The sequence below is a fragment of the Astatotilapia calliptera genome, chromosome 15 (genome assembly GCF_964374335.1).
Source record: "Astatotilapia calliptera chromosome 15, fAstCal68.1, whole genome shotgun sequence".
Taxonomy (NCBI): domain Eukaryota; kingdom Metazoa; phylum Chordata; class Actinopteri; order Cichliformes; family Cichlidae; genus Astatotilapia; species Astatotilapia calliptera.
Window position 1 is genome coordinate 11,009,202 of NC_137436.1, and position 12,144 is coordinate 11,021,345.

Genomic DNA, 12,144 nt, shown 5'->3' on the forward strand with positions numbered 1-12,144 from the left:
GCATGCACACACACACACACACACCCTCACCCACCCACACTCACAAATAAATGCCTTTAGATATAAAACGGCATGCGCACACAATGAGAAACACACAGACTCTAGACTCTATTAGCGTCTATTTTTAAACCAAGTTCCAAAAGCAAGCTGCTCATGTTTTTGCCCTGAACACAAAATTATTTGGATCAGAGCTTCGGTAAAATTATGACTGAGTTAAGTTAGGCATGTTACAATGCTGAACCAAAAGACCCTGACGCCAGAAAAGTATGGCCTGAAGGTGGTTTGGATTTTTATAAATCAAATATTTTTCTTGAGCACTGAAAAGGATGCGATTCTTTTTAAAAACCAAATATCCTATCTGTGTGTGTACATCTATTTTTCAGCACAAAAACTTCTGCTTCAAGAACAAACAGTTACTGAAGGAAACCAGTTTTAAGCTTTTTAATGATTCAATGTTAAACTGTCACCCTTCATTTTAATGGTATCTGAACTGGTTATAAATTCATCTATCACCAGTGAAAGTAAAATGTAATTTGTAATGTAAAATATGAGGTAACTTTTCATGTTTTAGATGATGCTTAACTAACCTTGTCAGAGTAGGGCTCCTCGGTAAGATCAATGCCCTCACTCTGCAGCCGTTGCTCCAGGAGGGTAAAAAGATCAGGACCTATCTTGGTATGGGAAAGTTTCCTCGTAACAGCCATCTTGCCTCCAAGATCCGAGAGCCAGGGAGGGTGCACCGCTGGTGGAGTGCCGGATTCCTCGCCCATGGATGAGGCTGATGAGGTGGCACATGGACTGGCTGGAGTACTTGGGGTCTTGGGAGGCAGAGCAGGGGCACTCAGGCCAGGGCTGCGGATTATAGGGCTGCTGGGTTGAGAGCGATTGAAGGAGTGGGTAGGCGAGGCGGTAGGGGATGGCGAGGAGGGAAGGGAGAGAGGGGGGTGACGAAGGCCATTGGCTAGTCTCTCTCTAGATTTCTTTGCAGGTACAGGGGGAGGGATGGGAGGCTTTTTGGGGTGAGTCCGCATCACCCTCTCCCCACTAGCACTAGAATCAGGAGGACTTGGAGTGGGGCTGGAAAGGGGCTCTGGAGGGTTGGAGGACATTGATGTTGGACAAGAAGAGCGTAGGCGAAGCTGTGAGGGTACTGGCGGCCTATCAGCCCTTCCTTTAGGACTAACCGTTGGAGTCCCATTTTGAGCTGGAGAAACGGCGTCTCTACAGGGCTTGATGGGGCTAGTTTTGCCTGATTTGGGTATTTCCTTACTAAGCTTAAGCTCCACACTGAGATCGTTCTTCTGCTCAAAGTTCTGCAGATCTCCCAGAGAGTGGGAGCGCTTCCAGGGTCCGGTGGGCTGCGGGGGACCATCAAGGTCCTCGCAGCTGCGGCTGGCTGGGATTGGAGACCGTCTTTGGGCTTTTCGCAGCCCGAGCAGGTTGAAGCCCTTAAGGGAGGGCTTGATGAAGAAACTTTTTGGAAACTTTGTGCGCTGATTTTTGCTGTTCTGCTGAAGAGCCTCTGTAGAAAGAGTCATGGGCAGTGTTGGGTAATCTGGAGACTGGTGTCCTGCTGAAAAATGACTGGTTGCTTTCCTGCTTTTACCTGGAAAATAAAAAAAATTCTCTTAGCTTTGAACTCTAGATAGTTTCCAAGGTTTCTCACTCTTCCACTTCTCATGGAAAGACTTGCGCTAATATAAATACTCTATTCATGCAAATACCGTGCATGACTCAGCATGAGTGTTCTTTACTGTCTTGGCTGCCTTTCCTCCCAACTGTTTTACATTTTTATGTCTGTAAAAATTCAGCAGCTTGCACACTGCAGGACTCCAATTTGTCCATTTATTGCACCACAGACATTTGCTGTCCTCTGTGATGACTTTTTGCAAAAATGAAGAAAAATTTATTAGAGGAAAAAAATGAATTAACACCAATACTCACTTTCCTGTGGGTCTGAAAACTAAATAAAAAAAATAAAACTGATAGAAACATCATATCCTTACAACATTAGCCAGTCAAAAGCAGACAGGGCTTCTAAAGATGAGATATGAAGATAAGTGTTCTGATTCATGAACTTTTGTTGGCACTATAGAAATAACCCCAAAGAAAGCTGCCTGAACAGGGGACTTCAAAAGCCTTGGAACAAAAGTATGAAGTAACTTACCATATATCCTTTGGTTTACAGAGCAAAATGGATGAATGAAATGGATGAGAGCCATATAGTGCAACTCAACAGTGGAATGACAGGAAGGAGTTCAATAGATGAAATCCCAAGAAATGCTTCAACAGTTCTCATGTGTATCAGAAAGGTTTGTTGACTGACTACGAAGGTTAAAAAGGATGGTAAGCTATACCTTTAAATACATAATTGCATAATTATGCACATACCGTTGCATCACTCTTAATTACAATCTCTAAATTTAATTATTTCTTTAGTCAGGATACTATACTTTGCTGTGACAGCGGCACACAGATGGGAAACAGGTAACTGGCTGAACTCTGTTCTGTGACTAATTTAGCATCTTTCAGATTATAAATGAAATATAAGCTGAAAATGTGTTTGGGCATTCAGTCATTTTTGGGGGAAAATACCTTAATAGACTGCATTGATGCCCCCAAAAAGATTTGTTTAATAAAAAAAATACAGTTAAAAAAAGTTCTGTGTGCACTCATGATACACATACACACACACATTACATATTATAAATAATATTTTTAGCCAGCATTAATTAATGCATTAAAGGAGTATTTTAATAACCGAGTTATTTAATGATTGGAGGAAGATCTGCTGCATCTATACAGAGGAATCAGAATGTTAAAGAAGAGCAGACATTCAGGGCTCTACAGTGACGTTTTCCCCAAAATTATAAAGTTTAAATGACATCTGTTGGTTGGTTTTGAGTTATCTTCCATTATAAAAATTCATGCTGCCCTTTGCCAATACTCTAGATAAATAAATATTCAGAAATACTCATTAATATACAATAGCATATTAATGAATCTATTCTTTACGTTGGAAACATCCTTTAAAAGAAATGGAAGCCTTTCCCATTCCCTCTAATAGTAACTACTACCAAGTTTATTTTGATATAAAAAGTCATAAAATACCAGATAACATGCCGGATACTATTATTTACTCCTAAAAAGTATTCATTCACATTTTTCTCAAAATTTACCAGATTCAGATTTAATTGTTTTAATTACGGTACTTTGCAAAAGTCTTGAGCCACCACTTTTATTTTTATATTTTGCCCTGAAGGAGCCAGACATTCTTATAGCTTTTAAAAATGGCCTTGAGCAATAGCTCTCCAGATTTTGGGGCATATTTTTTCTTTGGACATTGACTGCTTTTTCAATACCTGACCAGGTTCAGATTTTTTTTGAGTTTAGTGAGTCAGACGAGCACAAAAAGGCACCCGACTCAAAGGATGAACTAGTGTTGTGTCTACACATAACTGACAACTGAGAAAGAACCAATTTTAAACGGGCCTGTGTAAATGTTTTGCAGATCCAACAGGAACTTCAAAGATAAAAGTTTGATAGGCAGGAAATCAAATGTATCTCAGCATTGAATGCAGTGTGTCCTTAAAAATAAGGAAACCGGACAAGTGGAAGACACAAGAAGTGGTAGGCCCAAAAGAATATGTACAGCAGATGAATAGCATCTGAAACTCATGTCCTTAAGATATCCAGCAAAGACCCGACACAGGAACTAAGAGATGCATCAGGGATCTTGTCAAAAATGATGGAACTATGAATGGTTAAAAGTACTGTCAGGTTTAGGCAACAGCTTCATTTTTCAGCATTTTAGTGATTGCAAACACACCCAATGAAACGCTATCAATCATGGATTGGCATCCCCAGAGCCCAGACCTTAACATTACTGAAGCAGTGTGGGATCATCTTAACAAGACTGGAACAAAAGGCAGCGAACATCCAAAGAAGAGCTTTTAATGTCTTTCAAGAAGGCTGGAGAACTATTGAAGACTGACAGTAATGACAGGAACAGCTTGTCTAAGAGAGTTCAGGCTGTGTTTAAGAATAAAAGCAGCCATATCAAATTCACTTTAAAGCTTTTTAGAATTATATAAGGCAAAAACTGTATTTCCACATATGTTTGCACATATTTCTATAAATCACAGCATCTATTTCCTGGCAAAATATTTAAAACAAAAAACAAGCGTGTGGCTCAAAACTTTAGCACAGTATTGCATGTTGCATGAGAAAATATGAAAATCTAGTATCAGGTCTAAATCTTAAATTAATAATAATAATTGCATTAGATTACACAATACTAATAATACAAAATGACTACTTTTCCCTTACTGATTTGTACCGAGAGAACAGCTGTGGAGCCCTGAAAGCACAAGAAGAAATGCAGAGTGTTTACTAATTGTTAAGGAGCTAGTTTGTGAACAGCGTTTAGAGGCATGAAAGGAAAAACAGACAAAAAAGGCGAAACAGAAATCAAACAAGCAGCACCAGAGTCCTTTTTTAATCAGAGAAGTGGTTTTATTCCACAGCTTAAATCTCTACTCTTGCAGACTGCAAGAGTAGAGATTTAAGCTTTGCTTTGCTCTTCAGCCTTAACAACATATATGTACATAAAAGGGAAACCAGTAGTTACACTGGGGCCATACAGATACAGAAAAAAAGCAGTAATCGGTGAGTGTTTGAGCTGTTAAAATGATCCTACGTGTGGAGGAAGAATACAGTCTTTTGCAGAGACCAGTCTCAACACGTACACAATCGATTGGAAAAATAAGACCCCAAACCTCTAAGAAAAACAACAAAACTGCACTATAGTTTGAAAATGTTTTCATCCACATCATTTTAGGCACATACTGTATATGACTGTGCAATATGGTCGCTATAAACAAAACAAATAAAACAATGAATCGGTGATGATAAGATGAGCTGCTAGCTGTGATCTGACATCTGACTGTTAAATTTGTCTAAATTTCAATCGGCTGAGAGAATCAGCACTGCAAGAAAGCTCAAGCGTGCACTGGCAAACTACTCTGCAAGTTTATATCTGGATTAGAAACACTCAACAGAAATATTCTCTGAGCTCACAATTGTCTTCCTCGTATCCACCTACAGGCCTTGCGCCCACAGGTGAGACAGTTGGGAAGCAGAGTCCATGAGTGGGCAGTGATTTTGTTCTCTTCAGAACGGTTTTGTGCATTGGGGAGCGCGTCCCCCTCTGTGTTCCCAGTATTGTGGGGTGGACTAGGCTTAGTGGTCTGGGGCTTGGCTCCTTCTCAGTTACAACTGGACTTAGGCACTGATGATAAAGAATGCCTATAAGATGAAAAGAGTGGTGAAGAAAGTAGAGTGCAAGCACAGTAAAAGTGTCTGAAGTGAATAAGGGCTTTGTAAAGATTGGGGGAAGGTAAGGCAGATGGAAAGATGAGCTTTTAGGAAGATGCTAATTCAAAGGAGTGACATGGTCAGGGTGTTAAGATGCAGTGCAATACAAGTGATGGAGAGAGGTGAAGGTCCAGACAGGAAAAGGGCAAAGGAGTCACTGTGGTACTAGGACTAGAGTAGAACAAGAATAGGCCTTAGTTAGCCTAATACCCAGTGGGCTTTGGGTAATGGTGGCATAAACTAAGTAAAGCAAGCGTTACCATTCTCCAGGTTCTCATTGCTCTCGTAGCACCCAGAATCCCGTGGGGAGTCTCCCACTATGCTCCGACCCTCCAGCAGCAGCTTTTCCTGGGAACCTGACATTCCACTGCGCTCTGGATCGCTGCTACCTGCTCACAGAAAGTCACAGAAAGGCAAATGATTTCCTTGTACTTTAAAGTATTATTTTCTCATAATATATACATAATACATACAGTGGTCCCTCGCTATAACACAGTTCACCTTTCACTGTTTTGCTGATTTTTTTTTTGTGCAATTTTGAATGCCTTTTTTTTTTTTTTAACAGCGCATTGTGTTCTGTGTCCTGATTGGCTGCAGACCATTGTCAATCAATCTCGTGCCGTGTCTCCTATACAGTACAGAATGCGTTCAGCTTGTCAAGTTTACATAAGTCTTCGATCGCTGGCAGTGTGACTCTGAAGTGCTGTAGTGTATGTTGTATTTAAGTTTTCTCCCCAACAAACAACAATGTCGACGAAATGTTTTGGTTTCATTCTATAATACTGGACTTATTTTTCTACGAAGGTTTGAACTTTCAGAGTGTTTAAGCAAGAGAGAAAAGTGTGAAAATGTTCATGTCTGTCTGAGAAAACTGTATAAAGTGTGTAGTGAGGGGTTTTACAGCCTTAAAACATCTATAATAATTGGCTACTTCGCGGATTTCACCTATCGCGGGTTATTTTTAGAACGTAACTCCCGCGATAAACGAGGGACCACTTTTTAGTCACTTCCTTCAGATTTCCCTTTCCCTGTTTGGCTCCTGTAATCTGCTGCTCCATAAATCTAAATTTATATTTCAGTTTGTCAGGTTTCCTTCACTGTTATCCTAAAAACTCTGGCACACAACAATATTTTGAGGTTACATGAAGATGTCCTTATATAAAAAAACCACAATCAAAAACATAAACTCATGGAAACAGTCTAAACGGTCTACTTACTGTCATACTCCTGCAGCAGCTCCACTGCAGTGAGCAGTACAGCTCTGTGCTGAGGATCGCTGATGTTCAGTTCATCCAAGTCCTCTTCTTCCAGCAACTTGAACGTGTCCAGGTCCTCGTAGCCATTGAACAAGAAAGTGGGCATGTAATCCTATTCAAGAGAAAGCAACAAGCTAAGCTCGAGGCTGTTTAAAGACCAAATAAAATAAATGCAGCAGACTAAAGAAAAATACACTGATCTCAGTCACACGACCAGGAGCAGAAGCATAAAATTCACCAGGTTGAAAAAACAAAAACAAAAAGAAGAACTTCTGTACAACAGATACTTTTCATCTGCTCATAATTTCCTGTCTCCATTTTTAAACTGCAGGGCAACATCTGAACTGCTATTTTGATATTTTTGGTGCCATGTAATCACATTACGCCACAGCTAATTCTGTTATGGCTGCTAATCTGTCGACACATTTTAATGTAGCGCAACTTTTGAAATGGTGACAGATATATGAGGCCAAAAATAATAATAAACGAGCGAGCTAGCATCACCATCGTGGAGAACATGGCCACAGCTGGCTGTGACCAAAATGGCAAGCAAGATTTTGAAAAGGAAACCAACACACGTGGGAACAAGTGAGGGTTCAAAGAGTTTCATCAAAATACTTCTCAACCACAGATGTCAATGTATTACCCACCAACACAAACACACACTAAAGCAAGTCACTCAAACCACTGTGTTATCTGAAGTGACACAATGAAAGTTTTTTTGATTTTATTTTGGGATACACCCCGTGTGAGCGCAAAGTCCACTGACAGCAACACAGCGACCGCTTCCACTTTGAATATCGCTCGGTTCCACGCCTGTGCGACCCACACGTTTTTGTTGGACAAATATTGAGACCGTGTGTCATGAGCAAGACCATCAATTACAGCGCTGGAGTCCAGGGCAGAGAACTAGGTTGGTCTGTCCCGTTTCTGCTGGATGATGCGGGACTAAACAAAGGACCACCAACTAACACAAACACAGGCAGCTGGCTCCTCTCATTCACCAATTTTTTCGTGTTTTTGTGCCAGCTGAAATATGTAAACACGCTCCACATCCGAAGACTATTTGGCAGAGTCCACTGGTGGAAAACAACAGGGATGAGGAGATTTACACTTCAGTTACAGAGAGGCCCTGTTGAAATCTGATTTTCCAGTGTAACCAAATGTTGGCCTAGAAGTTCCAAAAACACAAAGTAATACTACTACTTTGGCCTGTGACAGCTCAATTTTAGAATATTTAGTGCTTAGATAGCTTATCCTGCTGGGATGGATACTGCAACGGAGGAAAACCTGAGAAAGGCTGGAACTATAAAAGATTACTGAGGCATTCACTACAATTGATTTACATCTAGTATAAAACTGCCACTGAGGTAGCCAAAAATGATCTGAAGATAATGGATTATTTTGTCTTTTTTCCTTATTCACTAACCAACTTTCACTTTTTAGGTTTCTAGCTACTGGGCTCAAGATGACATGGCAGGCTAAAAGGAGAGATCGAGAAAAATGTTGAGCTTGAAGTTATTTCTCACGTTTTCTTTGCCATTTAAACCACCTGAAAAAATGAATGCACTGTGGTTGTATATCATGTATAACATCCGTTCCCCACTGCACAAATCTGGGAGGACATGAGCACTCTGATGCACTTATAAGAGCCAGATTCACAGCTTAGTAGCATTAATCTTTAATCTGCGGCTTGGCCACCAAATTGGAATGGGATGAAAGAGACAACACACAAAACTTCTCTCTCTATTTGGGGAAGTGAGGCCTGCTGGCTGCCCGGGTGGGAGGAAATGATATCACGCTCACAGTGATGTGTAGGTTTTGATGAAAGATGCGAACTATTTGTCGGGGTGTGGCAGTCACAGTGTGGGTGTTAATGTTTATGCGTCAGTGGCAAATCAAACATCCAAAGCTGTGCAGCCTGTAATTAGATATACTATATTTATCTTCGCTTGTCTGCAAATGTGCTTGAGATATTTGCCTAACACAATATTTTCATTTGCTTCAAAGCATTTGTTTGCTTTTACCGAAGTGCCAGATGGGTGGGCTTATTATCCAGTTAAGACAGCCGACTGATTGCAACCAGCGAACGTAACTTTTTACATTAAAGCCACTTCACTTTCAATACATGGCAAAATCTGGCTGGTAATGTACCTTGAGATCGATACGATCCAGTAGCTCCTCCACTGAAGTGGGTTTGGGTGGCCGGCCCTTCCTCCTCCTCCGAACTGGCCTTTTGGGCTTCTCCTCTTCTTCAGTCAGCACATCCACATAGATGAACTTGAAGGTGCCTACTTTGTTGTTCAGCAGGCCCATCCACGTTCCCATTGGAGGCTTGCTGATGATGTCAATCACATCCCCACGCTGGAGAAAAGATAAGTTAGCTGAGCATGACATTTTAAATTTGACCCTGAGGTTTCAAACCGCTTTGGCTGATAGAGGATTCAATGTCTCTGTGAGGGCAAGGAATATGCTGAAAGCCTATTATTACATCTGTAAATAGATTATAGTAGAAAAACTTTCAGAGTTACAAGGCAGCATACAGTATTGTGCAAAAGTCTTGAGCCATCCATCCATTGTGTGTTTTGTTCGTGCTCATTCTCATGCTGAAAATAGAGCAGATGCTTTTCTGATAAGTCAGAATAGGGCTGCAGTTTTCTGCGTGCATAATTCCATCAGTTGAGACATGATGCCAAGCACCGCCGGCTAAAATGCAGTCCCAAATCATCGCACCTTACAGATGTGCAGTGCCAGATCTTTGCTGGATTCTTTCCTATTTCTTAAAGAAACGACTTTCCGATACTGTTCATCTGCGCTAGATATTTTATTTAGTTTCACCATTTCTTGTGTCCTCCGCTTGAGGAATTTCCTCCAATTTTTTAGGGGAACACTGCACACCATGCCGGGTTATGCCAAGATAATAACGCTTTGAGAATCAGCTTGTTTGGGTAAAAATATTATTTTGTTATTATTACTGAGAGTCCGCTACAGAAATGGGAACACATTATGGGTTATTGTGACAGGCTGTTAGACTGGCTCATGCCTTGAGTTAGGATGCTCAGGTGATCGATAAGTCAGTGTTAAGTTGTAAAACAACCAACAATAACTAGACTAACACTGGACTCAAAAGGAGTGAAAAAAACAGCTGCTCATTCTGTCCAAAGAAACACCTTCAGACAATTTGGAGAACTACTGCTCAAGACCACTATAAAAAATGAAAAGAAAATCTGGCTCCACAGTAGAAAAACAGAGATATGAAGGGTGGCTCAAAACTTTTGCACACTACTGTCAGTGTCCAATAATACCTTCAGTTTGAGGGAGTCCGTATCGTAGGGGCTAGGAGTGAAGTCTGTATGGACTCTGGCACGGCCACAGAATGGTCCTCTATAAGGAGGCTCCTCGTCATCGCCGTCCTCCGACTTCACGCTTTCTCTGTTACTGGTTGATGAGTCGGTGGTGCTCACCGTCTGACCACCTGAGCATAGAGAGGCAAAATAGTTAAAAGCTACAAAATAGTTGCCTATAAATCCATTACTAAACTTCTCGAAATAAAAGTGCAGGCCTTCCATTACACTCTACATCAATAACCATGACAATAGGTAACAGGTAGCTTTACTTTTTACAGTGATTGAAACTTTAAAACTGGGTTTTCATCACTTGTATTACAAACTATTGGGAAAAACAACACATTCCCTCTGATTCTGAGTGAAGTGTGTTGAAATCATGTCGACGTGTGGGAATATGAGAGCTAAGACTTCCTGTCTAATCATTACCATATGCTGGCCTGTGTGTCTGCTCTGTGGCTCACTGAAACTTGGCCAAGTCTTCATTTCAGCCACAGCTTGAAGTGATGCAGTGCATTTGTTTTTTTCACAAAAAAACACAAGGTTGAAGACTCCAAATAATGTAATTAAATGAAATAGCTAAAGAGATTAAAAGAAAAAAAAATTGAAAACTCCAAGGCCATAACACAAGGATCAGGTGGTAGGTCTGGGTATAATCATGCCACAAAAATCATAACTGAAGCAGAGAAGAACCAGCCAGCAGCAAATGCTATAAGCACCATCTAGTGTTGTGGCTGCCTCAAAACAACTATTTTTTTTGTTTAAATCTATGCAAATGCATAAATTGTCCTTATTATTTGTTGATTTGAAAGAACCTAAATACAGTTTTTATTCAGAATCGGGTAGGAAAAATATGAAAGCAGCTGTTTGCACAGTCAAACCCTTGTCTGAATAAAGGTTCTTTTAAAAGAAGTCTTACTCATTGAACTCTGTCCGCTGAGTGAACTGCGCAGGCTTTCCACAGAACCTCCGGCCTTAAGCTTCGGTTTCTCGAGAGAGTCTGTGTCAGGCAGAGGGGATTGTGGAGAACCAGGGGCTGCATCTGGACTGGACTAAAAGACAAATGGAAAGGAGAGATCCAGATGTGTAACGAAGGAAGAGAAAGGCACAAATGATTTTGCATTCAAGAGACGAAAGCATGTGATAAACAGCAGGTGGACGTATAACAACAAGAAAAAAAAAAAGAAAATTACGTAAGGGAGACAATCATAGCTTGGTTAAAATGCAGGTGAGGGTATGACAGGGAATGTCAGCATTTTTTGTTTAAGCCATTAATCAAATTTTAGGGGTTAAACATTTGCGTGCGTGAGGCAAAAAACAAAAACAGTATGAACCCATTAATTTATTCACACCATAATCAAATCATTAAACATAATGAGAATAGCAAATGAGGAACACATTAGTAACAACTAGATGAAAAACCTTTGATTATTGGTCAAGTCTTCTCAGCTAAGCTTTGAATGTCTAAAAACAATAAAAACATGACATCTTTTTATTGACAGTCGGTCAAATGTTTAGTGCTGTTTCTTTTTGAAAGAAAACAGATTAGAAAGATGTAAATATTAACCGCTCGTTCTTAGCTTTAGTCATTTATGATTTTTAAGAGCACATGTACGAAGACCCATTTTCAGCTGGCATCACTCCCATGCTCCCAAGTGTCACACTGTGCTACTTGATAAAGTTTATTATGTTCTTCCTTTACCTTAGTGCAGGTCAAACATCAGGCTTTATGAGATGATTAAAATTTCTTTGAAAATCAAACGGATTTCTAAATGAAGGTAAACATATTGATGTATGCTCAATCATCCAGGTAAGTAAATCTCCAAAAGTTGATTCTGTTCATCTGGACGTAGCGTTTTGTGGGAGACGCTACGCCCAGATGAACAGAATCAACTTTTGGAGAAATGAAGGTAAACTTTGGAGCAGTGATATATATTTTTATATAGTGACAGGTCAACATTTGCTGTTCGTGTCTCATAAATCCACTAGGTGGCACTGTGGTTTATCAAATAGCTGACAAACTGTAACATAGCAATTCATCTTTCTTCACTCCTCCTCAACCAGTATCTCCATGACTCATGTGAGGATATCTGGGTCACTTTGACCACCATGGCAAGCAGATGGCCGACTGCATGTTAATGACACGTCCTATGAGGTGACATCAAACT

The 12,144-nt window shown here is 40.4% G+C and overlaps 1 protein-coding gene across 12 annotated transcripts in view; it reads right to left on the reverse strand.

Annotated features, from left to right (window-relative positions):
- sash1a (SAM and SH3 domain containing 1a) overlaps positions 1–12,144 on the reverse strand; it is a 162,557-nt gene that overhangs the window by 2,001 nt on the left and 148,412 nt on the right. For 11 of the 12 annotated variants that reach the window (XR_003269839.2, XM_080290163.1, XM_026143337.2 and 8 more), the window contains 6 exons: positions 10,896–11,028; positions 9,938–10,107; positions 8,787–8,996; positions 6,594–6,744; positions 5,637–5,765; positions 588–1,606 (listed from right to left, as the gene is read on the reverse strand). Coding sequence is in view for 11 of the 12 variants with exons in the window: in XM_080290163.1 (XP_080146289.1) it covers positions 588–1,606; positions 5,637–5,765; positions 6,594–6,744; positions 8,787–8,996; positions 9,938–10,107; positions 10,896–11,028 (1,812 nt within the window). In the remaining variant the exon portion in view is untranslated. Of the gene's footprint in view, positions 1–587; positions 1,607–4,493; positions 5,308–5,636; positions 5,766–6,593; positions 6,745–8,786; positions 8,997–9,937; positions 10,108–10,895; positions 11,029–12,144 lie in introns of those variants that run through there. The other variant, XM_026143342.2, reaches the window with a different exon arrangement.